Source organism: Lepidochelys kempii, chromosome 26, assembly GCF_965140285.1.
Source record: "Lepidochelys kempii isolate rLepKem1 chromosome 26, rLepKem1.hap1, whole genome shotgun sequence".
Lineage (NCBI taxonomy): Eukaryota > Metazoa > Chordata > Testudines > Cheloniidae > Lepidochelys > Lepidochelys kempii.
This window is the reverse complement of record NC_136405.1, coordinates 15,948,985-15,976,921: the sequence shown is the minus strand read 5'-3', so window position 1 is coordinate 15,976,921 and position 27,937 is coordinate 15,948,985. Positions and strand designations below refer to the sequence as shown.

At 50.1% G+C, this 27,937-nt stretch overlaps 1 protein-coding gene across 2 annotated transcripts; it reads right to left on the bottom strand.

Annotated features, from left to right (window-relative positions):
* Positions 1 to 6,479: 6,479 nt before the first annotated feature.
* SLC20A1 (solute carrier family 20 member 1) lies at positions 6,480 to 27,132 on the bottom strand. Of its 2 annotated transcripts, none has more exons than XM_073325352.2 (11): positions 27,049 to 27,132; positions 22,590 to 23,197; positions 22,313 to 22,453; positions 22,060 to 22,145; positions 17,160 to 17,256; positions 14,880 to 14,999; positions 11,309 to 11,563; positions 10,519 to 11,080; positions 10,057 to 10,242; positions 8,864 to 8,948; positions 6,480 to 7,094 (listed from the first exon to the last, which is right to left on the bottom strand). In XM_073325352.2, the coding sequence occupies exons 2-11, from the start codon at positions 22,945 to 22,947 to the stop codon at positions 6,933 to 6,935; spliced, it is 2,052 nt and encodes a 683-aa protein (XP_073181453.1). In that variant the 5' UTR covers positions 22,948 to 23,197; positions 27,049 to 27,132; the 3' UTR covers positions 6,480 to 6,932. The 2 variants fall into 2 exon arrangements, with proteins under 2 accessions (XP_073181453.1, XP_073181454.1); XM_073325353.2 differs by lacking the exon at positions 27,049 to 27,132 and adding an exon at positions 23,904 to 26,750.
* Between the last annotated feature and the right edge of the window lie 805 nt (positions 27,133 to 27,937).

The window sequence follows — 27,937 nt, the reverse complement described above, 5'->3', positions numbered from 1 at the left end:
CCTGCTCTAATCCTGTCGGTCATGCCTATCCCAAGCGCTCGGTTGCTGTGTGGTCCTAGCCAATGCGGCTGCTGGTTGTTATCATTGCCTCAGCTGTTTCCTGCTCCACCCACCATCACCTAGAGCACAGAGCTGTCCCAACCCAGCCTCGTCCATGGTTTGCCCCCTTCCAACCTCCCCCACCCCCAACAGGCTCCAGGGAGAAGGGCCAACCCCTCATCCCCATCTCAGCCGCTTCTGTGGGAAGCGTTCAATGCAAGCCCTCAGGATGCTGCTGTGGCTGTCGCATGGGCAAGCCAACACCCCTGATCTCATGCTTGAAAACAGCTGAGCCCTTTTATCTGAAGCTTTTCCAAAAAAAATGCATCTGGAGGCTGACACCTGGCCTGAGAAATTTCAGCCCAAACCAGTTCAATTAGGGTAAAGTGACAAGCAACTGAAGACAAGGTCTTATCATAGGACATGTGAGGCAAAGCTGACTCCAGGCAGTGCTACCAGTCCTGATGCTCTGGGCCTCAGTTTCCCCCTCTACACAATGGGGAGAATGATATTCAGCTCCTTGGTAAAGTGCGCTGAGATCTTCAGATGAAACGTGCTAGGTAAGAGGTAGGAATTATAAGTTCTTATCCCACCCCATCACCATGGTATCTGGGCTCCTTGCAGTCATGCATTAAGCACCTGTCACGTGTGGTTTGTTCTCTCCCAGTAGGAGTGTGTGGGCAGCAGGTGTGTGTTTGATAGGATTGGTTTTAATGCCCACGCTGCTCTGTGTTAATATCAGAGGAGGCCTGATATAGAACCCAGGAGTCCTGACGGCCAGTCCCGCTGCTCTAACCCCCATGCCTCTCCCTGAGCAGACCCCTACAGCTCGTGGTCCCAGCATTGGTGATCCTGTGACAGCTGCTGCCTCCCAGTGATCATGAGCCCAGCCCGCAGGGACAGCCCATTTGTATTCAGCCCCTGCGGCATTTGCCGTGCTGCCGGCCAGGCTCTGAATGAGCTTCCTCTGGGGCCTCAGTTCCCGGGTGAACAGTCCAATGCCCCCCAACCTGCCCTGGCATGGCTCCCGTGAGCAGTGAAAGCACTGAGCTCCCTTCCCAGGGCCAGGCCCTGCGCCCACTGCCCAAGAGGCAGCTTATATAACAGAGCCCACACCAGCTGTTGGGGCCTTGCCATGCTTGGTGCCAGGCGGTGGGGGGGGGATCCCCCCGTGCTCAACTGGGCCCTGGTGGCCCCCCACCTCCCAAGCCCTTCACCTTCCATAGCTGGCATTTCTGTGGGAGCAGCAGCCTGGCTTTCCCATGGCATCCCATGGGTGGGGAGCTGCAAGGCTGGTCTGGTCACTGTCTTCACCCCATGGTGCCCACGGCTCAGGGCCAGCTTGGACCCTGCACTGCTGCCAAGCTCTGTGGGGGGTGGAGGGGAGGGGGGGGGTGAAGTCTTCTAGCCAAGTGTCAGGGCAAGGGCTGCTTCTTCCGGGATTTCATGCTGTGACCGAAACCTGCCGGCTGCCAGCATGTGAGAATAGACCACAAGCTGGAGAGGCAGGCCTCCTGGGTTCTGTTTTCATGGTGTGACCTTAGGGCAGTCCCTTCCCCCGCCTCCTGCCTCAGTTTCCCCCATAACACTGGTCAGTTCAGTCTGTGGGTTTGGGTTTCCTGGCTTCCTTGCTGATGTTCAGCTCTCACAGATGCTGCTTTCACCATCTCCGGCTGCATCCCACCCTGGCAGGCAATGCCCTGGCATTAGTGCTACCAGCCGGTGTCCCCTCCCGCCTGGGCTCCAGCGCTGCCATAAATCTGGGCATGAAGACCTCAGAGAGCTCCAGCGTGCCGAACGCTGCACCACAGGCTCCCGTGAGCTCCCCCCGTCAGCTCCCTGTGAGCAGGTCCTGCTGTCGCCAACCTCAAGAGAGCAAAAAACCTGAGTCAGACCCAAAAACATGAGGAGACTGGCTCCAAAAACATGGGATATTTTTATTTCTAAAGTACATCTTGTGTTTTATTCTTTCAACTGTTGCTCTCGCCTGGCCCATCCCCAGTGTGCATGGAGGGCAACCAGTGCTGTCCACTCTCCCAAACGGTGCGTCCTTGGGGGCCGGCCCAGCCTGAGACAGTAGGAACATCTGCATTTCTCTTGCCCCAGGGCAGTGGGGTCTAGCGGGGAGAGCACTGCTCAGGAGGCAGGAGAGCTGGGTTCTCTCCCCAGACCTGCTGCTAGGCTGATGTGTGAGCTTCAGTAAGTCGCTTCCTCTCTGTGGCTCTTTCCCCTCCCACCCTTCAACTGTCATGTCTCTGAGTTCTTTGGGACAGGAATTGTGTCTGGGCAGCACCCAGCAAAACGGGGCCCTGGTCTGTCGGGGTCTGGGCAGCGCCCGGCACAGCGGGGGGCTGATCTCAGTCGGGGTCTGGGCAGCACCTCCATTCAGCCCTCTGTTCCAGTGTGGATAATGACACTACTTGCTAAAGAAATCACACTTGTGAGCTGTTGCTCTTATTAACAATTTATATTAGCCATTTGAATCCCACAAGGCCCTGAGAACCTTTCAATTCTCGCTAAAATGCAGCCACCTTTGGGGTGAAGCGTTGCCGTTGTCTACCAGCGTGTAGCAGTGCCACACCACAGCTTCTGGCAAGGGCTAGGACAGGAAGTGCAGGCAAATCCTCTCTCCCGCTGATATCAAAAGGTGAATGCACAGGCCAGAGAGCCCTTGTGTGTGGCCAGCACCCCTTAAATCATGGAAGCACCTGGAAAATTCTTCCAACCCCTGCGCTGGCTTCAGAAGTGATTTTTGCCCTTCCTAGTGCTGAAGTGGCTCCATTTGACCTCACCCAATGCCAATGTCAATAGATTTTGGTCCCGAAACCTGTTGACCTCATTGGTGCCAACAGATTAGCAGAACCCATGATCCTGCCCAGCTCTGCCAACTGGATCCCGGGGGGGTTACACAGTAGTAGTGCAGTGTTTCTTGCACCCAGGAGAATTGCCAGCCTGGGGAGGGAATGTTCCTAGCACCGGGGCAGGGATTTCCCACTCCTGAAGCCAACTGCAGAGCTCAGGGAAACAGGGCAGGGCAGCTGCCCCCATGTCTTGGAGCCTAATCTCAGGCTGCTCCACTTGCCCGTTTGGGATGAGGGCTGGGAATGGGGTGCTCTAGGGAACGCTCTGAGCTGAGGCAGGAGTGTTGCGTGTATACATCCTGCATGTGTGGACGTGCATCCCGTGTGTGTGTGTATGCATGCATGTGTGCACGTGTGTATCCCATCTCTGTGTGTGTGTGTGTCCTATTTATGTGTTCTGTGTGCCTATCTCATGTATGCCCACATGTATCCCATCTGTATGTGGGTGTGGATCCCGTGTGTATGCACACACATATCCCATCTGTGTGTGTGTATCCTGTGTGTACCCATGGGTTACCCATCTCTGTATGACCTGTGTGTGTGTGTCTGTGTGCACAGATGTACCCCATCTGTGTGCATGCCATGTGCGTGTATATCCTGTGTGAGTCTGTGTCCCCCCCCGTGTGCGTGTCTCAGGTAGCCGAGGAGTGTGATCAGGGGGTGACACTCATCTGTTCTCTTTGCAGTGGCTGCTCCCACTCAGCAGGGGGCCCTGGGCCCTTTCCATTTGCATGCAAAGGTCACCTGGAACACCCAGTGAGTCACGGCCCCTGGCAGTGCAGCCTGGGGACGCCCTGTCCTGGCCCCTTGGGAACCAAGCACATGAGAACTGAGTGGGCCAGGCCATTGTGTGGCTGTGCCCCCTAGGCCTACACAGCCCTCCCCCCATCCCCTCACATGCATGGGAACCCCTCCCCCAGCATGCTCCCTGCTCTGGTCCCATGGTCCGTCCCCTCCCCTGACAGATTCACTCCCAGGGGAAGGGCTCAGACCCAGTGGGGTCATGACTGGTCCCCAGGACTCTCCGACCTGGCTGCAGGCTCTCACTCGGGGGGGTGATTCACAGGGCAGAAGATGGGGCTTTAGCTCCAGGGCCATACACAGCTGATCCCACCAGGGCTCCATCCTCCTCCGACCTCTGTGCAGTGACACCTGGGATCCACCCTGCAACTGAACCAGAGGGATCCGAACTGCCCTCTGAAAACTGGGGTGAGGATGGAGGGCACATCTGCTGTGTGTGTGGTGGTTGTGGGGTGCTCAGAGAGTTCCCCCCTCCCTGGAAATAAATACCACTCCTGTCGCATAGATGGGGAAACTGAGGCACGGGTACACACACCATGCAGTGAACCAGTGGAGTGGAGTGGAACCCCAAGAGCTAATTCTCTGGGGCACTCCTCATAGGTGCAGGGCTGCCTCCTGCACGGCAGGGATGGGGTACTGCACAGCTCTGCTTGAGAAGCAGCATCCCTACATGTCCCCCAGGTCCAGTGAGCTCCCAGGGGAGTGTCAGCCACCCCCAGCCTGCAGTACCCAGTCTCTTGCCTTTTACATAAATCTCTGGAGGCCCCTATTTCCTAGCACCACTGGGGCATGGCAGATGCTGTGGGTGGATCAGTCTGGGTGCCCATCCCCTTGGCGTGCGTGGAAGGTGCATGGCAGTGGCTGACAGCAGGGTGGTGCATCTGGCACACTGGGGATTGCAGTGCTGTAGTCTGGCAGAGCAGCACTGGGAGCTGGCGAGAGGGGAGTTGATCTAAATGAGCTGGTGGCATCTGACTGCAACAGCTGCCAGTGACCTTGCACTGACATTGGGCTGGAGCTTGGTGGGAGGTACCCATAGCCAAGCAGCAGGTGGAGGGACCATGGGCTCCTTCTTAGAGGCAGCATAGATCAGGGCTGCTACCCACCCACCCCCAGCCCCACTGTTCTAGGCTGGGTCCCATGCTTCACATTCTTGCAAGCCCTCCTCATAGCAACATGCTAGGTCCCAGCAGCCAGTGTGTGGGAAAGCCCAGAGCTGCTGTAGGCTGAAGAATCACCCACCTCTCCCCTCCCCGTCCCTAATACCAAAACTGGGCCTGGGGTAGCAGTTCAAACCACTCCCTTGTGACACAGGGCATGCTATCAGATCCTCAGAGACTGGAGCACCATGGTCTAGTGGTTAAAGCATAGGAATAGCAGCCACCACTGCTAGATTCTAGCCCTGGCTTTTCTACTGCCTCAGTTTCCTCATCTGTAATCCAGGAAGAATTCTTGTGCCTCCTTGCAAAGCCAAGTGAGTGATGGCAGACAGGCACTGGGGTCAGGGTGGCACCAACCCATCTCCTGAGGGGGCTGACCCTAGTGTGCATGACCCCCTTAGATGGGAGGCACCAGCATTTCCCAGCTGTAGGTGAGGCTAGCAGTCTTTTCCACCCCTCATTCCTCCTATTCTACAGAGCTCATCACAAACCAGAGCAGGCACCAGCTCCTTCCCCCACCCCCAGCATAGCTTTTCTAACAGTATGGTGCAGCCTGGCTCCAAAGCAAGTCTCTGGCTATACTTCCCGCTGCAGGGAGGAACAGTCCCACTCTAGCTCTGGTGTATTTGCTATGAGCCCAACTGTTACAATGACAGCATCACCTAGGATTGCCCTGACCCTAGGTGCACTACATGAACATGCAGGTTGTGTTTTAATCCCAAACGGACAGGCAGACTGAGCACTGGATTAGAGGGTGCGCCAAAATCAGGGGTCGGCTTAAACTGAGCATGTGTCTGCTCTGAGAAGCTGCTTTAACAGTACATCAGCTGAGAAAACGAGAGGGTGGACACAGCAACACAGTAGCAAAGGGCAGTTTCTAGTGACTCTGGGGTTAGGCACCTACTGCTTTCCTGAGGCAAAGTGAGAGTGGAGTTTAGACTGCACTGGATTCTCCCCTTATCCCAACTTAAGAAGCAGGAAAGATGAGCTCATTTCTTTGTACATGCTCTTGCTCCTGGCTTACTAGATCAGGGAGGGTCTGGGTTAATCAGGTACCTCACTCAAATCCTGCCAGCTGCTGTAGCTTTGGAAGGGGGTCATATTCCTTCAGCTGTAGCTAGTCATGCTGAGATCATGGGATGGATCACACTGCTTGTGGAATTAGCATGTTAACACTGCTGGATGGAAAATCTCAAAGAAGATTTTTTTTTAAAAATGAAGCTTTTATTCAGTTAGAGGTAGCAATGGGGAGCAGAGTCTTGTAGTGTCAGGGTCACTGGAGACAGCTAGGTTCTTGGCCAGTAGGGGGAGGGAGCAGTGAATGATCTCAACATTTAAATCAACTGGGTTAAGATTTTAGCACATCCTAGATTCAAAACAAAAAAAACTCCCCCCTGGAGCTCAGGTGCATTTGCACAAAATGAAACCACACAAGACCAGAGCATCATGGTACTGCAGGAGGCAAAGCTGGACATACTACAACCTGCTTCTAGCAAGAACCACTGCCATCTTTCACAGCTCTTGGGGCAGTGGTACCATGTGAGCTGCAGAAGGGTGTGTGTGTGGGGAAATGGTGTGTAATAGGTATTGCTCCACAAGGAGTTAGCAAATAGGTATGTTTAGTTTAAAAGTTTATTTAAAAAAAATAAGTGGGGCCTCTGGGTATAGTGCCCATTACTGCTACCCTAGAGCAAACATGGCAGTGGAACAGTCACCCCTCCAAGCTCATCACAGACTTTACTGTGCCTGCCAGTTCTAAGATTTAGTGCCAAGGAAAAACAAAATTTAAAATAGGATGCTACTTCAGTGACAAACATAATTGAAGGTAAGCTTGATACAAAAGAAAATACAGAAATATGTAGAGTAAGGTCCATTTCCTGTTCAGGCTGTGAATTAATGAGATCAGTCAGGGGCACTGGTTATTTTGCAGCTAATTTAGAGATGAGTCATTCAGCATGAAAGCAGTTACAGCATAAATGCAATATTCCCATCTCCTCCCCAGGCAAGTCACCCTAGCACTGTTCCAGTTGCTCAGAGCAGCAAGATATGATTGATTTCACCCAAGCTGGTCTCACACTCCCAGGATGGCATACTTGAACAGTGCCATGATAGCTGCACTGATGAGGCCAGAAATCGGGACGGTGACAAACCATGCCAGGAAGATGTTACGGAAGAGACGCCAGTCCACAGCCTTCCTGGAACGGAGCCAGCCCACTGAGACCACGGAGCCCACCTATGGAAGATACACCAAGGGACTGATTTAAGGACTAGGAGACCACTATGGTCTCATCTCCTGCACAGCAGGCCAGAGACCACCACCTAGTGCTTCCAGCATCAAGCCCCAACAGCTTCTGGTCAGCTAGAGTATCTTTTAGAAAGACACTGCAATTTTTAGAGACTGAGCAGCAGATACAGGGAAGCAGCTTGTGCACCCCACCCAAATCCCAGCTGCCTAGGGTGGCAGCTCATGCATGCAGTTCCACCCCTACCTGCCTGTGTGCACATGCACCAGGCCTGAAGTCTCTGCAATGGGGCCAGGACCCCTGTGCTGCACAGCTGCCACGCTGATTCCCAGAGAAGCCACAGGGATGAGTTCTCCAAAGCTGTGCAGTTCCTATGGCAGCTGGGTAATGGGGGCCCAGCCTCCTCCCACCCACCCTGCACCAAGGCACTCTAGGGTTAGGTAGGAACCCCAGGGAGTAAGATAGGACTACCTTCAGCTTCCAGATACTGATCTTATTCTGCCTTTGTCTGCTAGAAGCATGCCCCTAGCTCTCAAACTTCACCTCAACCTTCTCTAAATTGAGATTGAGCTTGCTCACTATAAGGCAAGTTTTCTAGACTTCAGGGTCACTTAGGTCTTTAGATACCCTTCCCAACCTGTCAGCATCCCAACATGTTGCCCCTCTGCAGGCAAACTCAGTTTCCAATATGGCAGGGTGGCCAACCTGTGGCTCCGGAGCCACATGTGGCTCCTTATATAGGAACTGACTGGGGCTGGAGCTACAGGCACCAACTTTCCAGTGTGCCAGGGGGTGCTCACTGCTCAACCCCTGGCTCTGCCCCCATTTCATCCCTTCCCATGCCCTCCCCTGAGCCTGCTGTGCCCTTGCTCCTCCTCCACCCCATGAAACAGCTGATCTGGAGGTGTGGGGAGGGAGAAGGAGGCACTAGGAGCGGGGTGGGAGCTAATGGGGCTGCTGACTTATTACTGTGGCTCTTTGGGAATGTATAGTAGTAAATTCTGGCTCCTTCTCTCGCTCAGGTTGGCCACCCCTGCAATATAAATATGGCCTTACTAAGGAGAGCAGCACTGAATAGGTTCAGATACAAGACAAGCCTGAATCCAATGAGAACTGCCCAAAGAAAACCTGAGTCATGTTGAAATGTGGGCCAAGTGCCTTGTTCATGTTTTGGAGGGCAATCTCCCTGCTGGAACTGTAGTGCACAGCCAGAACAGCATGGGGCCAGGCTGCAAGGGACCAGCAGAGAAGAATTTCACAATGAGATTACAGGCATCTTTGATGCACAAGTGCAAGTCTTACAGGAATGAAGCTTCCCATGACGTGAGTGGCCCAGGGAGCTTGGCAGCTTCATAATGGGTCTGTTTGAGTTTTTTGTTCTACCACAGTAGAGTTCCTAAGTACTTTTCCTCAATGCCCATTCTCTTTAGCTTCTCCCTCCACCACTTCTATGTTTACTCTATGTTCATTATCCACAAATGGATAGATCTGCATGCAAATTATAGACCTGTCAAACTCAAGACCAATGCTTGGTGTATTCTGGAAGCTATTCTACTAGAACTCAATCTCAGATCTGGTTAGTAGTGAAGAGGGAAAAAAGAATTAGTACTTTGAGACAACTGGATTCTCACACAGTACACCAGACCATCACTTCTGGTCCCATGCCCTACACCACTAACTCCACCTCTTGAGACATTTCTTGAAGAACTCGGAGGTCACCACAGGAGCCATTTAACATACTGGCAAGCATTTCACTTACTTTGCAGTGCGTTGTACTGATGGGAAGACCAACATTTGATGCAATCACCACAGTCAGTGCAGATGCCAGTTCAATGCTGAAGCCACTGTGTATACAGAAAGATAGTAACTATCACAGGCTGGTATGAGCCACACAATGTCAGCAAGGGATTCCTGCTCAGCAGACAGCCTGTGCAAATGGCAAGTACAGAACTTTGTCTTACAGCCCCTGTTCTATGCATGGTTCCAGGTCTCCCTCATTAACCAGTTTGTTAAGGCATTTGATTTTGTACTCTTCTGCTTTATATGGAGAGTGCATCTGGGGCCTCTTGACAGCTCCTAGCTGGAGGCCATAATCAAGGCTAGAGACCTTTAATCCAGGGCTTTGGAGCTGTGCTCCGGCTCCACTCCGGCTCCAGGCAAAAACCTGCAGCTCCACTGCTCTGGAGCTGCTCTAGGCTCCAGCTCTGGGCTCTGCTCTAATCAGAGCTTCATTTTTCCTTCCATTTCTAGTGGATACATACATCTCTGGGGGAAGTTTAGAAAAAAGCCAATCATCCATAACTCAATGGCACCACCCTTTACACAATGGAAACTGAGCAGATTTCACACTGCCACTCCCTGAGCTCAGTAGTTATTTGCATTCAAAGCAAATGCCTTGAGGAACTGATCTGTAAAGCCCTGATATGATCTAGGACCTGGATTTCAGAGATCAGTCCCTTTTGGGACAGCCAACTGGAGATGGTGGCAGGGAATTCAGTGGATGATCTTTGCAGTCCATTTCCCCACCCCCCCCCTCCAGAGGGTGGAGCTATAAGGCACAGTGGAAGGTCCAGCTCTTCTGACTTGACAGAGAGAGCGGTGTGTGTTTAGTACAAGCACCTGATCCCATGCAGTGGCCATGGCCAACTGTTCAAATGTACATATTGGAACCATACTAATGGAAACAACAATGAGGGGTGATATTTGTGCAGTTGTGGTGCGTTACCTTCAGAAAGACATCTTGAATATCAAAGCTATTGTACCTTAGAGCACTAAGAAGTTTGGAATGTGAGCAAACAAGTTGGAAAGAATTCATGAACACTTCAGTAGGCCGCAGACTCTGCATTGTATAATTACATGCTCACCCAGCCTCTGAGTAATACTGTTATGTACACAATGGTGAGTGCAGAAACACCATAAGCATCCTCCTGTGTCCCCCATGAAGCATCTTACCTAGATGGTGTGATGGGTGTCAGATCCTTCCCCATGGTCTGAATGACTCTTCTCCCCCAGACCCACAGGCCAATGCAGATCCCAGCACCTCCATACAGCAGCAGCCAGATGGGAGTTGCCACTTTGGAAGCCACATCACCTGTCTGATAGACTAGGTACAGAGCCACCAGAGGGCCAATGGCATTGCTGGAAGGAAACAAAGATGCATTCCACTCAGACAATTAAGGAATCTTTCCATGCTGCTGGCTTGAGAAGTGATGAACCCCAATCTTGTTATAAACCATAACTTGCTACATTTTCTGGATGACCAGGTTAGTGCTGGCAAATACTTGCTCACAAGAGCCTGTTTTCATACCAGCATGCTAGGCATACATGCTCCAGAGAAGCAGGTGAATATATTGCATGAACATTTGTACTTAGAGTAACCAGCTAAAACCTGTCACATAGATTAAGTCTACTGACCTGACATCATTGCCACCATGAGCAAAGGAACCAAAGCAGGCGGTGAGAATCTGCAGGAACTGGAAGAGCAGGGACACTTCTGGTCTATCCTGATCATGCCACTCCTCCAGCGAGCCAGTGCTGCACTTCCTGTCACCACTGCCCATCTCCACCTTGCCTACATCCATATCCACATCAGCCGCTGGGTGGGTATCTGCCACAGCATTGCAGTAGCTAGTGTAGCTGTCCATACGGATCCTCTTCTTGGTGTCTGCTCCAGGCCAGGTCAGCTTCTCCATCTCCTCCCCCTTGGGCTCGCCCTCTTTGGGACGGAATGAATCCAGTGGCATGCCACAAATGGCCATAGTGTATGAGGTGTAGCTGTTGTTGCGTCTCAGGGGCTTGTCACCAGAGTCCCCCATGCAATCACCCACTTTGGCCAGGTGAAGCTTGTGCAGCAGCTCTTTGTACAGGCCTGAATCCTTGTGCACAGTGTGGTACTGGTAGTGGCCACTGTAACTGATCTGATTGCTGACAGCTTGGTTGAACTGAACAAGGTTGCCACTGGGTAACTGCACAGCTCCTGCAAACAGAAGTGGAGTTTAACCCACATCGACATGGCCAGGTGTGAGAAACATGCCTCAGACAGGAGCCCAACCAAAAGCACTACAGACCTCATGCTTGTGCCACTCTGCCCTGATCTATTTGCTGGTGGAATATGCCTCCACATGGCATGCTTAAGGGTCTCCCACTTCATCTGGACTTGCCAGGGCCATCTGGCAGGCAGGGCAGGCTGCTAACCCCAACTCACCACTATCAATGTTTGTTTCCTTCAGGTCAACACTAGGGAGCCTCTCCTGCTCTGGAGCTTCCTCCACATCTCCCAGATTGAAGGAGACTGTTCTCTCCTCCACAGCTGCCCTGTGGTGCATGGCAGATGCATCAGTGATAGGGCTCTTGTCACCCACACCATTGCCCAGTGGCAGTTTAGACTCATCTTGATCTTCCTTCTGGCTGTTCTTTTTCTCCATCAAGGGGCTCTCAGAAGGACTTGACTTGATCTCTCCTGTGGAAAGAATTAATGACTTAGTTCCCTTTCCCAAAGGCTACCACCATTTAAAGCCCATTCAGCCCTTTAGCACCTGATACCAGCCTACTCTGCATCCACTGAGAACTGAGCAATGCTGGCATCTGTCAGAACCCAGATTTATGCATGCTGGATTTCAGTTTACAGCTCAAGTTAGTAACCAAGTAACTACTCATATGCTTATATGTGTTACACAACATGCTGTGCATGGGACATCCAGATCCCCAGACACAAAACTCGCTAGTCTGAACTGTGCTCTTTTGCAATTTCAAACCCCCTCTTGGCACCCAGCATAGGTGCTGTTAGAACTGGCAGAGTGACTAATGGCATAGCAGGGTTCTGCATTTGTTACAACCACTGACTGGTTCTTCAGTCTACACTGAAAATAGTGGTGGGCCACCAGGAACTAACTGACTGGACAGATGGTGCCAATTCTTTGCTTCCAGTTTAGTGTTAGGAAAAGCTGAAGCTACATTCCCAGTATTGCACAAGCAGCAGCACAGGGAAGTTACATGGTTGAGAGCTGGCCCATGATATGGCCAAGACATGTACCACATTACAATGGTGCAAGAAAGCTTATTTTGATTACAAGTGAAGATTTTTAAAATATAGTGACAGAGCCACTCTTCTTGGGAGCAGTGTTAAGCAGCAAATCCTCACCAGGGTATCATTAGTGAAGTGCTGCAATTTGCACCTTGTGATGCAAGAGCCACAGGGGTATACAGGTGACTCATCTGTGCCTTTCGCAGCGTCAAAGCATGTGACAATACAGAGACTGCGCTGGGCAGGAAGGTACCTTTTCACATGGTGATGAGCCATGACAACACTAGGGTTTCACTACAAGGAGTTTGGAAAAATGCACCAAACTTGACTTTAAAGTTTATACAACTTTAACATCTAGAGTAGAGGCAGGCAAAAAAATTCAGCAAACAAGAAAAAAGTAATGGGGAAAGTTAGTGTTGTAGCTGTGTTGGTCTAAGATATTAGAGACAAGGTGGGTGAGGTATTTTTTATTGGACCAACTTCTGTTGGTGAAAGGAAGGTTTCAAACTTACACAGAGCTTGTCTCAGCTCTGTGTAAGCTTGAAACCTGGTCTCTCACCAACAGAAGTTGGTCCAATAAAACAGTGCTTCTCAGCAACCCATCTGTGGACCAATGCTGGTCCCTGAAATCTCCCTGATAGTTTTAGGAAGGCAGCAAGCTGGTCACTGGTATCAAAAAGGTTGAGAAACACTGCAATAAGATTACCTCATCCACCTTCTCTCAAGTTGAAATGGCTCATTTTGGCCATTGCAAAACAAAGTGTTTCATGTCATAATTCTAAATGTTTTGACTTTCAAAATGGTGATTTGTTTTGAAATTTTGCTATGAAAACCAAAGTGAAATCACCTAAACAACCAAAAACCAAGACAATTTATCTGGGCCAAACAAAACCCCATAAAAAAGGTTCTGTTTGGCCCCCCAAACCAAAAGATTTATTGTTCACTCAGCTCTAATCTAGAGCCTTGATGGTGGGACTTTAGCTTTCCAACATGAAAGAAACACTACTAGTTAGGGTAGAACTGGGATTCTGGAGTGATCCTGCCCCTGAGTGCATGACCTAGGCCTAAATTCACTTTTGGCTGCCTAAGCAAGCACCTAAATACAAGTTGCATTTTCCAGAGGATCTGAACATAGCTCTCCAAGGAGTCTCAAAGGAGCTGTGGGTTCTCAGTTCTCTGAAAAAACATGGCCTGTTATTTAAAGAGCCTAACCAGGCCCACAGGACTGTCCTGCCTGGCTCCATAGCTCCCGGCCAGAGAGGCTAGCCCCGGCCCCTCCCCCACAGCCACATGGGCAGCACAGCTTGTGCCTGCCTCCCAGGCTTTCCAATAAGCCTGTTCTGCTGCTCTGAGCAGCATGGTAAGGGGGTGGGAGGGGTCAGGGGACAAGGAATGGGGGGATTGGATGGGACAGGGGGTCCTGGGGGCCTGTCAGGGGAGGGTGGGGCTGGATAGGGATTGGGGTCCTGGGGGCGGTTAGGGGGTGGGGAGTCCCAGGCTGTTTGCAGAGGCACAGCCTTCCCTACCATTTTGCAACCCCGATGTGGCCCTCAGGCCACACACACAAAAAGAAAAAAAGTTTGCCCACCCCTTGCCTAACCAGATGCCAGGTCTGAAAATTGGCTAACATCTGCCTGTTTCCCCAGGCCATAAAATGGAAAAAAACTTCTACCTTACAGGAGGGAGGGCAAAGCTAACAAATGCTTGAAATCTTCAGAGCAAGAACACTAGCGGTCAATTAAAAGCTTCCCAATCTGTACTATATTAAAGCAGAGACAGGATTTCAGAGCTCATTAGCTTACTACAAGCACTTGGTCAGAACTTTTTAGTATCTGACCTGATCAGCCAGACTTAATAGCATGAAACCTCTGTAGTTCTAGTTCTGATGCAGTGCTATGTTGGGCTGCTCACACTACTGCAGTATGTGTGTCACTGGGGATGTTTAGGAATAGGCTATGCTGAAACCAACAGCTGCAAACAGATTTGCCAAGTCACACTAGTGATAGGGAAAATTTGAATTACTGTCAAGAGTATCAGAGTAACAGCCGTGTTAGTCTGTATTCGCAAAAAGAAAAGGAGTACTTGTGGCACCTTAGAGACTAACCAATTTATTAGAGCATAAGCTTTCGTGAGCTACAGCTCACTTCCTCAGATGCATATCGTGGAAACTGCAGCAGGCTCCACGATATGCATCTGAGGAAGTGAGCTGTAGCTCACGAAAGCTTATGCTCTAATAAATTGGTTAGTCTCTAAGGTGCCACAAGTACTCCTTTTCTTGTCAAGAGTATGAAGCTCCTTTAACAGTTGGAAGGATGAGCTATCTAGACAAATTTCAAAGGCAACCAGAAAGTATCTACCAAGCTGTTAGTCATGTACCACTTATGCAAACCTGACAATCGTACTTGTGAATAGCTATTTTCTCTTACCTACTGCTTAGGATGCCTCTCCCAAGTCTCACGAGTAATTTATAGGTGAAACAGTGCTCAACTCTATGAGCCCCACAGAACATTAGGAAAGTAAAGCTGCGGAATGCTATTTGAGTGCCTTTCAACAGGTATTCTTTGCTACAGGGCAGGGATTTTATGAGATCACCTACTTAAAACTAATCTGCATCAGCAAGGTCAGATTGCTCACTGGGGGTGAGATTTGTAAGACACTTCTTCCCCTCCCCGCAAGATGAACCAAAACAGGATATTTAAGTAACTCATTAAGGAGAGCATGCGATTTTATGTCATTCTAAAGCTTTACTTACGTTCTATTTTCTTCTTCATTCTTGGACACACAAAGAACCAGACGACGAGAGCACAGACAACAGCACTCCCCGCTGAAGTTAGAAGGATACCCCAAATAGGAAGTTTGTCAAAGCCAAGCACTAGGAAATAAAACAATGAATCTTGAAAACCCAAGGGCAAGAGCCCCTTCAATGTAGGACCACCTTCTTCACAGGAGATCTGTTCATAACTGGATCAAGGGGTGCTTGGCACACGACATTCACTGCTGCCTCCCAAGAGTCTGCAGTGCCCTGCACCAGCTTTGCTATGTTAGCACCAAATCTGAGTAGAATACTAACCACACAAAAATGAGTGCTTAACCCACATGGGAGCCCCCACCAGGTTACACTCTCCCCATCTAATCTTTCACATGTTCAGAGACTCTGACCTCTACCCCTCCCCAGGGAAAACTGGATTACTGAGAGCACTGTACATTCTGGTGACCCAGTAGCAACTGACTAGACATTCTCCATCCTCCCCTCAGTTTAGTTGTCAACATAGTACACAGAGGCTTATGTCCTGACTTGCTGCAATGTCAAAGAAAAAAAGCAAGCCTGCAGCTGCAGCAGACAGCGCTATTCCCCTGGCATGCCAGTCTGCTCAGAGCCAGGGGAGAAGAGCTGTACCCACTTGAGATCTCCAACAGATTTACAGTAACATGGCATTTTAGGTTTGTGATGGGATAGGACTTTTCCAGCCACATGGTGCAACAATGGCTTCTGCATCTCACTCCAGAACACTTATTTTTAAATTAGAACCAAATCTACATCTTTTGAAACAGGAGAGGCTTTAAGGTGTTAATGACCTAGTTACACAAGCATTTACAAATGAGTGGCTGGATTTTTATTCTTCCCATAACTAAGCTAAGGTATCAAATATTTGCTAAATGGCCATCAAAAATGCTTCTGCAGTTTCTGCTGCAGCCAAGAACACTCCCAGTACATAGAAGACAGATAAAGGAACTGCATAGGTCAAGTGCACAATATCACACACCTATTTTGTATGGCTTAGTTAACATGCAACACTAATAGCAGCTTACAATAGTCTGGCAAACCCCCCCAACTAAAGTGGAACAAAGTTTAACTGAAACTTGTCCACAGATTGTAAATTCAACATGAATCTGGCTAGTAAAGTGCAAACTTGTAAACTGAATCACATGGTGCAATGTTTATGCTTTAACTGGTTACAATTCCTACCTCACAGGACAATGCCATATTCACAGGCATAAAGAACACTTTGGCTGAACTCTATTAGTCCTGCAACATGTATTAGAATTTCAGGACCATAAAGTGCATTTGAATGAACCAATGTATGAAGGGAAAGCTGGAGTCATTACTTCATAGTGACACACTAAATCTATTTCAGTATTTAGTAGTGAAATAGCCTGAACTGTCCAGTATGACTGAATACCTGCCACTGTCAGCCTCTACCTAGCTCTAGTTCCTTAATGACCTGTTTAAGACATCACAGAAGAAAGCCCCAGCTGAAGCTGCCATCACAGTCCAGGGTAGCAGGCCCTGAATAAGGTAGCTCAGTATCCAGAGTTTTGAAATTGACTGTTAAGTTAGCTGTGATTGATATTTTCTACAGCTTGCCTTGTAACTCTGCAGGTCTCCAGGCCCTTCTGTGCCAAACTACTTTGGATTATGATAGCAGCTGCCTGGTTCCATCCATCAGTTGCGTTCCCCTGCCCGCAACATAAAGAAACATTTTGATCTGGAGCTCCCAAAAGATTTCAACTCTGTAGCATGAGTTCCTCTTCGGAGTACTTGTGCTGGCTAGGACATGCCAGTTCTTCTTGGTCAGGAAGTATCAGGGCAGTTAATATATTCTCGGGGATGAAAAGCAAGCAAGCTCTCATGCTGGAAAGGCCAAACTGAGCAAATCCAATATAAGACTCCAGTGCTGACTAGCCTTACTGGAGAATAGAAAAAGCTTAAGGAGACTCTTCAGCAGCTGGGTTCCTGAGCTCTAGCATAAGTAGGAGAGAGGAAAGGGGAAGTCATGTTATCGGCCATTCCTGTGAAGATTAAGGAGAAAGCTCTGTAGTAATTTAGATTTGAGCAGGCCTCTTTGGTTGGGTAACTATCTAGGTTAGAACTCAGCACACGCTAGCCTGCAGCCTTCTGTAGCCAGCACAGGCCAGCAGCCTTCTAGGAGATTTCAGCCCTGTAAAGCAAAAAGGGGTAAATCATGCATTTAATGGAGGTTTTTGTAAAGAATTCTAAAAGTAGCACTGAAGTATTTTGACATGTACTTACAAGGTGCACCACTGTACATGATGGAAAAGAGGTTGATCCCAATTGTACAGGCATAGAAGACTGGCAAAGCTCGCAACCCATTGGGAACTGGATCTGCCTGTAAAACAGATTAGTTTTGATACTATACAAATCCAGATCCCAGATTCTAAACACAACAGCAAAGCAGACACTTAAAGTACACTTCTACATGGAAGAGTGTCTAAAAATGCTAACTTCTTACAAAGATCTGTTCTGTGCACTTCACAGACTTAAGTTTATTACTTCCCTCCTACTAGCCCAGCAGAGGCAGCTCCAGAAGAGGGGGATGGAGTCTCTTGTGCATCAAACAGAATTGTTTGCTAAATGCCAATTACAGACTAATCCATTACAGTTGTGAAAACTGTCAGTGGGGATGTATAGGAGTCAGCGAGGAGAGAATTGGGTCTGAAGAACCCTTAGAACTCATACATCATGAGTTATGAACCCTGCATATCCAGTGGGTTTTTAGGGTTGCCAGTTAGTGCTCTGCTTACAAGTAAAAAGACTTCTGATATTGAAGACAGAAATGTGCCTCCCCCAACTGTCCATGCCATTGCTGTTTCAAAGCAGAAATGCACACTCCCCAAAACAGCAATGTAACCTTTTGAACAGCCCATCCCACAGAAAGAGTGGATTGAACCTGATGCTTGAGAACTCTTCACTTAAGAGTATTTTACTTTTAAGTTTTAGACAAAGTAGCCATGTCCCAAGACTTTTGTTTCCTCTCTGTAAGGCTCTGAATTTTGCCTTCTCAGGGATTCAATAGTCTACCCATCAGAACAAGACTAAGACTGACAGTTTTAACGAACAGCACTTTCTAAAAGTCTTTGCTTCAATTCACTAAAGCAATTTTCTTTTGGAAAAAAGCCCATTTCCCCAGGTGAGTCAGGCCAATTGTTAAAGTCATTTAACTGATTCAGAGGGATTATTCACAAATGCATTCCTATGTATTAAAAGCAACACCTCATCTAGGCAGTGGAATTGTTTGAGACTGCTGACCAGGAGCCAAATTCTAGTGTTCTGATGCTCAATGTTCAGTGAAATTTAATGTATTGAAAAGCAGGTTTGCTCTGTCCTATTACAAAAGCATCTGAACAAGTGTTCAGTAGTGAGTACAACTTTGAAAGGCCAGTTATAAAATATTAATCTGACAGCTGTGCTAAGTTAACTGTCAGGTTGTAAAAACGAACATGGAAGGATAGGGGGAACCAACAAAATTACTGCATTTTTCAAAGCAGAAACCACAGGAGTTAGATTTGAGATCTGAAGTTACATTTTAAGCTACTCTAACATCCTCAAAATATACTTGGTAACCCCAGAGCTAATTTTATGTTTTATATTTGTAAACTGTTTACACATGAGTCCTGGACACTAGACTATATATAATTACAGCATCTGTTTGACCAGCAGTTTAGTCTGTACGCTACCAGCATGCTTAGTGTTAATTCATGTTTAGATTACGGATCTACTCAGCATGCTGAACAGCAGGAGTATAGAGAGTGGCTTGTGTTAAATCATTCAAACAAGGTTAGTTTCATTCTCCCATTTCCAACTGCTACTTTTGTTCCACTTACTAAAACAGTATTTGTAAAGAGTTCCAAACCAAGGAGCCTCACAACAGAAAGCATTTGTCTGGCTGAGTAGACACGAGCTCCAGATCCAGGAGAGCTTGCTTACGTCAAGAAAATTAGCAAAACTAAATTGCTGTAGTTATTCCATATAACTGCCCATGTGGACACATTCAAGTACATGGGGCGCTATGGCAGAGATCGATATCAGTCAGTTCTGCTGCTAAGGGCATGTCTTCACTGGCAGTGTTAAAGCACTGCTGCAAACTTTGCTGAGACTACACAAGCCACACTAATACTGGGAGAGAGCTCTCCCAGTGCTCTAGAAAACCACCTCCACAACAGCAATAGCTCCCAGTGCTGGTGCACTGTTTATACTGGCACTTTACAGATGTGAAACTTGCAGTGCTCAGGGGAGTGTTTTTTCACACCCGAGTGACAAAGTTGCAGTGCTGTAAAGTGCCAGTTTAGACAAGCCCTAAATTTCCCTGTGAAGACAACCTGCCAGTTCAGTCATGCATAGAAGCAGAGTTTCCATCACAAGGGCAGAGTTCTCCCAGGCATTTTAATGCTAGGCAGGTCATTCAAGTTATAACTAGCTCTAACTGCACTATAAGGTGGGTAGAAAGTTGGCTAGATTGTCAGGCTCAACGGGTAGTGATCAATGGCTCCATGTCTAGTTGGCAGCCGGTGTCAAGTGGAGTGCCCCAGGGGTCAGTCCTGGGGTCAGTTTTGTTCAGTATCTTCATAAATGATCTGGAGGATGGTGTGGATTGCACTCAGCAAATTTGCTGATGATACTAGACTGGGAGGAGTGGTAGATACGCTGGAGGGGAGAGATAGGATACAGAGAGACCTAGACAAATTGGAGGATTGGGCCAAAAGAAATCTGATGAGGTTCAACAAGGACAAGTGCAGAGGCCTGCACTTAGGACGGAAGAATCCCATGCACCGCTACAGACTAGGGACCGAATGGCTTGGCAGCAGTTCCGCAGAAAAGGACCTAGGAGTTACGGTGGACGAGAAGTTGGATTTGAGTCAGCAGTGTGCCCTTGTTGCCAAGAAGGCCAATGGCATTTTGGGATGTATAAGTAGGGGCATAGAAAGCAGATTGAGGGACATGATCATCCCCCTCTATTTGACATTGGTGAGGCCTCATCTGGAGTACTGTGTCCAGTTTTGGGCCCCACGACAAGAAGGATGTGGATAAATTGGAGAGAGTCCAGCAAAGGGCAACAAAAATGATTAGAGGTCTGGAACACATGACTTATGAGGAGAGGCTGAGGGAACTGGGATTGTTTAGTCTGCGGAAGAGAAGAATGAGGGGGGATTTGATAGCTGCTTTCAACTACCTGAGAGGTGGTTCCAGAGAGGATGGTTCTAGACTATTCTCAGTGGTGGAAGAGGACAGGACAAGGAGTAATGGTCTCAAGTTGCAGTGGGGGAGGTTTAGGTTGGATATTAGGAAAAACTTTTTCACTAGGAGGGTGGTGAAACACTGGAATGCGTTGCCTAGGGAGGTGGTGGAATCTCCTTCCTTAGAAGTTTTGAAGGTCAGGCTTGACAAAGCCCTGGCTGGGATGATTTAATGGGGATTGGTCCTGCTTTTGAGCAGGGGGTTGGACTAGATGACCTCCTGAGGTCCCTTCCAACCCTGATATTCTATGATTCTAACTGGCACTTCCACACACTTCTCTTTACCACCAATCCTAACAGCTACAACACTGCATAGCATAAGCTTTTTTTGGGGGGGGAGACAGGACTTGGATAGTCTAAGCGAGAGGTAGACACTATGGTATTAACATGAAATGATTGAGGATAAGGCATTTCAAAACTTATTTGGTCTACTCAGCTAGCCTTCCCTTGGAACTCAGGACATGGCTACACTGGAGACTTCAAAGCGGTGTCAAGGGAGTGCTTTGAAGTGTGAGTGTGGTCTCATGCCAGCACTGGGAGAGAGCTCCTGGTTATCCACCTTCATGAGGGGATTAGCTCTGAGCACAGCTCCCAGCACTCTGAGCTGTTTACACTAGCACTTTAAAGCGCTCTGACTTGCTGCACTCAGGGGGTGATTTCTCACACCCCTGAGCCAGCAAGTTAGAGCGCTATAAAATGTAAGTGTAGCCAAGCCTCTAGGTGCATAAGCCAGTGTCTACAGAATTTATGTTTTATTAAAGAGAAGTCTCTAGCCCTTTAGTTGCAGTGATGCTTTCCAGTTTGCAGCCAGAATTAACTCTGCTACTAGGTAATAAGCTGCAACACAAAGCCAAAATGACACTAGTCTTTTTTTGCAGCCCACAAGGCAGGGGTGGCCAACCTGTGGCTCCGGAGCCACATGCAGCTCTTCAGAAGTTAATATGCAGCTCCTTGTATAGGTGCCAACTCTGGAAAGTTGGTGTCTGTAGCTCCAGCCCCAATGTGCCAGGGGATGCTCATTGCTCAATTTCTGGCTCTGCCACAGGCCCTGCTCCAACTCCACCCCTTCCCCACCCCCTCTGAGCCTGCCATGCCCTCACTCCTCCCTCTTCCCCCCCAGCACACCACAAAACAGCTGATCAGGAGGTGTGGGGAGAGAAAAGGAGACTGATCTGCAGGGCTGTCCCCTGGCAGTGGGCAGGAGGCACTGGGAGCAGGGTGGAAGGGGAGCTGATGATGTATTACTGTGGCTCTGTGGCAATGTACATTGGTAAACTCTGGCTCCTTCTCAGGCTGGCCACCCCTGCCACAAGGCACTGGATAGCAGCACAAGTAGCCAGTGTCTTATCAGTTTCATGCTGCTGCAGCTGGGGAAGCTATGCCTTCTTCTGTTCCCCATCTGGCTGAACATGAGATAAGTGTGGAATATTAATCCCTGAACAAGCAGCTTTGGATGGGAGGGCAAGACGACTCCTGTCGTCAAGCCTCCAGAGTGTTGAGATAACTGCTAGCCAGAGTCAGATATGAAAGATGGAGCACTCAAACAAGGCCTGGAGACACTTGCCAGGTTACTATCCCAGCAACCTCTTCCATGCCCACTGCTGGGGACAGGGCTTCTCAGAACATTGCACTGGATCTCTACGCTCCCTTCCCTGCAAAAAAAGTTCATATCAGCCTGTGGCAAGTAGGGACCCAGTAATTATGAGGAAGGGCAGCCCAGCAGCTAGGATGCTAGTTCAGGAGATGCGGGGATCAAAACATTAAAGATCATGAATTACTCAGTAATAAGCATTTAAGACAGTCCTGACCGGAAGTGGTTACTCCTATTATCTGCTCATTTCAGTTGCAAAACAGTTTCTGCACAACAAATGAGCATTGTGGAGCTCTGGCCCCCTTACCTTACGAAGAATGAACATACGGACGAGGAAGAACAGGATAGCAGACATGATGCCAGAAAGCAGTGGGGAGATGAACCAGGACAACACTAGGACAGAAGATAGAGGCAATAAATATCCTGGCTCCTACAAGGTGGCTCTGGGCAGTAAAACCCAGATATACTTTTCATACTAATCCAATGTTGGGGACAAGGCCATAGGTTTATAAATGCCACACTTTGGCATCTGAAAAAGCTAGTGGTTGTATTTTACTTACCAATTTTAAGCAGCTCTGACCACTGGACGCCTTTCTGTCCTTTGGCCACCAGCGAAAAGCCAATTGTTGCTCCAACAATACAATGGGTACCAGAAATGGGAAGTCTCAAGAATGAAGCTGCTAGCTGCCACACAGCTGACCCTAAAGCAACAAAGTTGTCTGAGTGATTAGTCACCATTGAAATACATGGCAGATTTGGGGACACAAGACACTCCAACAAAATAACTTATCCATGTGTATTTAATCACTTTGCTGCTGCAACTACAACATTACTCACCAAACATAGCGCTGATTGAGCCAGCCATGAGTAGCTCTTGTGTAGAGTTGTACATCTCCACATCAACCAACCCCTTCCGGATGGTCTCACTCACTTTAGCACCCAGCAGAACAGAGCCCACGGTTTCAAAGATAGATGCCAGGATACATGCTTGCCGGAGAGTCACCACACCTGACCCCACTGCGGTTCCGAACGAGTTTGCCACATCATTGGCACCCACAGAAAATGCCAAGACAAAGGCAATGATGAAGCCCAATATCAGCATCCAGAGGAAAGCTACCATGGGACCGGATGCCTTACTTCCTATTGTACTGGTTAGCAGATCCAGAGACGTTGTTGATTCAATTGTGGATTCCATGTTATTAATTTTAGTGGTTTAAAATCAACAGGAATTTGCAACTTTGATACGTAAACAAAATACGAGGTATGAAATAATAAATAATGTTACAAAATTAAATAAACTAAACTAAGATATGTTTGGAACCAGCGAGTTACTGCTATACGGTGTGTATGGGAATCTCTTTTCTAAAGTTCCTGTGGCTCTGGAGAATTAGAAGAGCTGAATAAAATTCCATGGTGCAGAAAATAGAGAACACAAGTTCTTCATCCTGAAATGAGAGAGGCAGAACTGAGTCCCCATGGTCCATGGATGCTGGCTAAGTGAGCACAAGGCTACAGCATAGTGAGACTTCCCCCAAAGAGTTAAAGCAAGGTCAAGCTTATAAGCTTACATCTGTTTAGCAGCTAGAAGCCACACTGGTTACCCATTAGGAAACTTAGGCTATGGCTACACTGGCACTTTACAGCACTGCAACTTTCTCACTCAGGGGTGTGAAAAAACACCCCCCTGAGCGCAGCAAGTTACAGCGCTAAAAGCGCCAGTGTAAACAGTACCCCTGCACTGGGAGCTGCGCTCTAAGCTAATCCCCTCATCAGGTGGAGTACCAGGAGCTCCCACGGGAGCACTTTGAAGTTTCAAGTGTAGCCATGCCCTAAGTGACTATCTGCTGCTCCATTAGTGCAATATTCCTGGCCTTCCGCTTATGTTCCACAATGCAGATGGGGGACACAAGATCCCTTGTGATTTCTACCCTCCCACCATCCAAGCTGAATGCCAGCTCCCCCTGCTGGTATGCCTAGAAGAGTACCACCACATTGACAATGCCATCAGGATTTGTAATGGAGCCATATGACCATCAGCTGCTCTCCAGCCTATTGAGAAGAGGATTTAGGCCAGTGATTTTAGAGAGCACTTCACTGAAGTCTAGTTGTGCAACATGGTAAATAAGATGGCAAGAGAGCCACAGCACGTACCAGATCAATTATTTTTCCTTGGGGAGAGATATGGGCTCTGGACATGCTGCCATGTGGAACAGGGCCCTAAAAGCAAGCAGGCTGTAGTAACAGGACCCTACCTTAAATCTATTAGGTCAAACTTAGCCACCATTCCCTACCAGCCTGAAAGGCACACTCCAGGCCAAGTGTTTCCTGAACAGGCTACAAACATTAGCTGCTCTTGCTGGGTTCCAGGAAGGAACTAAAGGACACTCCCCCAGCCTATGGGGAGGATCCACTGGGCCCGGGGACTTAAGTGATTATGAGGGACAACAGAACAAACAAGGACAGGCTGAGGGTCAAAAGTAGGGAACCTGAAGGGGACACCAAGCAGAGAACCCCAGACAACACCCACTGATCCTCAAAGGTGTCAAGGGAGACAGCAAACACTGCCCAGAGGAACTCTGCCTGGATATGTGAGCAGAGAGGGGACTGGAAATAGGCTCCACAGTCACAGAGAACCCACTCAGCCAACATCTTCTCGCTGGTGTTATATATTGCCACTTTGGGCATCACTAGGAGGCGACTGATGAGGAGGTCCCACGACTTTATGGAGCCACAGATAGGGTGTGCATATGTAAGAAGGTGGGAAAAGAAGTGCAGCCAAAAATGCAAAAGTAAGGCCAGGAGGAAAACATTATCTCCTGGAAGGTAGGCACATCAGGCACCAAGTCTACCAATTTCAGCTCTTTCCACAAAGCCTCAGCACAGAGCCCTTTCAACCCTTAAAACCCAGCCAAAACACAACCTCTACCCAAGCAGTTTTGGCCTCAAAAAGAGAGAAGTGCCAGACTCCATGAAGCCCTTAAGGGACTTCAGTACTGCTATTAAATGGCAGGTGTTCAGATACTATAATGTTGGGTGTAACAAAACCCCAAGATCGCTAGCTCTGCCTGCCAGCAAATTAAGTGGGCTGTTGCTATGCTCCAGATACAAGCTGCAGTGGAGCAGGAGTGGAAGTGGCTTCCCTTTGAAGCCCTGCAGCAAGACAATTAACACCACAGCTCACCCTGGCCAGCTAACATGTTAAAACTGCAACTTATCCCATCTACACAAGGATTTTAACATGTTAAAATGGGATAGCTAACAGCACCTCTACCTAGTGTGGACAATCACCAAGATAAGGGAAAGCCCCAGGCAGTCTGCAAATCCTGTACCTGAACAATGACTTGAGTAAGACACATTGGCAGCTCAGCTGAATTCCCCATAGTACCTTGTGTCCTAAGCAGCAGTCTTTTGTGCTTAGCCTGGCTATTGCTGCTGCAGAGATTACTCACTCTCTTGGTGTGTTTGCTGCCTGTCCCTACGGTGACAGCCCTGTCTCTGGCTGTCCCTGAAAAGGGCCATCAGAAGAGGGAGCAAACCCTCTCCCTACCCACCAAGAATCAGAGCAGGAAAGACACTGTTCATTAAGATGCTTGCCCTTCCCCAAGAGCATTTGGGGAGGAAGGATCCCACCACATATGTTGCCAGAAGGTCCTACACCTCAGTTATTTCCCCTTCTACCCTAGCTGTGTTGTAGCCATGCTTCACCACAACACTGAGAAGGGGCAGGAGATGAATATCCAGCCAATCTAACATCAGGTTTTCCAATACGACCAGCCCCAGATCTCCTCACACACCATTACCAGCTTTGCTGCAAAGTAGGAAGGGCTGCAGATACCTTGACCAGGAGTTGGAATGGAAGCAGTAACAACTTTCGTCTGAGCAACAGGCCCACTTAAACTCCCTGAAACATTACCAGACTGGAGGAAGGAAAGGCAGAACAATGTGCCTGAAAAGACAAGCCTAAAAGCACGCTCTGGGGAACAACTTCCACTGCATGGAGGCAGAAGATTGGGTTTTCTATGTGGCTGCAGTACCTCAAGTGAACAAGTGGGGGACCAAGCGGGCACTCAGATTGGAAGACGTAACCTCTCAAGAGGAATTGTGCCCACTATCAGCCCCCTGAGGGCATTACAAAGTCCACATTGAGGCATCTAAGTGAGCCTGATCACTTGAGGCACCAAATAGTCACCATGCACCTGGAAATCAGGCTCTGTGGACACTCAGCCCCTCACTGTTTTCAGCACCCATTAAGGCTAAGTCTTCACAGCAAAAAAGGGAGTGTTTTCACACGAAGTTAGCCATCTTTGGGTTTGTCTACACTTAAAATGCAGCAGCACTTCAGTGAAGACACTACCTACACTGAGATGCCGGTTACCTGGGCTGGACCCAGAACCCTAACTCGCCGAGGGGCAGCAGCTAGGTTGAGGGGCGAACCCACTGACCAGCGCTGTCTACACAGGGGCTTGACCTGACCGAACAGCTTTACTCAGGGCGGTGGCCTTGCACCAGTCCAGTGTCACAGAGTCGACCCGGCCCGGGTGTCAGGACCTCAAGGGAAGGAGACCCTTGTTTTTAGGTCAATTGGCTATGCCAAGGTACGCCCCGGAGGGGCACAGGGGGGCCTCAAACTACCGACAGACGATGAAGAGCTACCAGAGCCCTGTCTCAGCACCTCAGTGTAAAACCCGAGCAAACTCGCGGTCACCCTCCATTTTGCACCGCAGTCAGGCCGGGGAAGGAGCCCTGCCGAGCGAGCCCGCCCCCCGCCGAATTCAAACTTCGCCGTGAGCCCCAGGCACCCGGGGCGGGCAGCCACACGCGGCCCCGAGCCCGGAGCTCTCCCGCCAAGCGACGAGCCGAGCGGGCCCGGCTCCCAGGCGCCGCCACAGCGCCCGCTCGCCCAGAGCTCGTCTCCGCCCGGCCGCGTCCCGCCAGCCCCGCGGGCTGGGCAGAGCCCGGCACCCACCGCGCGCCCAGACCCCGCGCAGCCGCTTCCCGCGCGCAGCCCCTTCCCGCGCGCCCGCCGGCCCTTCCCGCGCGCCCGGAAACGGCTGCTCCCGCGCGCGCCCGCGCAGCCCCTTCCCGCGCGCCCGGAAACGGCTGCTCCCGCGCGCGCCCGCGCAGCCCCTTCCCGCGCGCCCGGAAACGGCTGCTCCCGCGCGCGCCGCGCCTCAGGCGGGCCCGGGGCCGCGCGGGCCGCCGGGCGCACGTGGGGGAGGGGGCGCGGCGCGCAGAGCCCGCTCCTCCCGCTCCTCCGCCCCGGCCCCCGCCACAGCCGAGCCGGCCCGGCCCTCACCGCGGTGTCGGTCCGCTCCCAGGCCGCCCCGACCAGCCCCCAGCGCACGTAACCGGCCGCCGGCGCCGGCCACCACTTTATAGCCTGAGCCGGTCCACGTGACCCGCCGGACCCGCCCACCCGCTCGAGCACGCATGCGGCGCCTGACGCAGGCGGAGCGCGGCCCCCTTCCTCGCTGCCGCGCGGCCATTGGCCACCCCCGGGTCGCGGCCACGCCTCCCGCTGGTGGGCGTGGTCCCGTTCCAGTCGATCCCGGGCCGCGCGGGCTGTTCACTCCGGACCCTAACGAGGGGCGCAAGGCCCTGCTCTGCCCGGCCGATCGGGAACGGGGGGCGCTACCCACGCTGCCTCCCACGCGCAGGCTGAGCCTGCCCCACTGCAGCGTCTGCTCCCAGCCCCACCAGGGCACCCAACTCCTGGGTTTCCTTCCTCCCTCCCTCCCTGCCCGCCCCCCGGGAGCTGGGACAGGCCCCTCGGTTTATTGCTCTCACTCATTCCCCATGGGATGCTTGTTCTCCCGCCCTGCTAGGAGGGACTGAGGCTGATCCTGAGCTCCCATCTGGTCCCTGTGCTTGTTTGTTCTGGTTTTAGGGGGATCATGACTTGCATTCCCAGTCAACACCATCAGCTGACTCAAAGGACACCACGCCCTCTGCCAGCCAGAAACAGGAACAGGGCAGTCTGCGGCTTGGCACTGCCCTTTGTGCCATGAGCCCCATGGCTCTACCAATTTTGCTGCCCCAAGCAGTCACCACGGAATTGCTGCCGTGCCCGCAAGAGCAGCAGAGCTGCCGAATTACCGTTGCGGGACGTGGACGACCGCCCCATTCTGGATGCCGCCCCAAGCATCTGCTTGGAAAGCTCGTGCCTGGAGCCGGCCCTGGGCCCT

Excerpts from the sequence above, each read along its gene's own strand:
- SLC20A1 (XM_073325352.2), bottom strand. The coding sequence starts at position 22,947 with ATGGAATCCACAATTGAATCAACAACGTCTCTGGATCTGCTAACCAGT. Across the intron at positions 15,000-17,159 it reads CATGTACAGTGGTGCACCTT|TGCTTGGCTTTGACAAACTT; the intron begins GTAAGTACATGT and ends TTTATTTCCTAG. Across the intron at positions 7,095-8,863 it reads TCAGTACAACGCACTGCAAA|GTGGGCTCCGTGGTCTCAGT; the intron begins GTAAGTGAAATG and ends TATCTTCCATAG.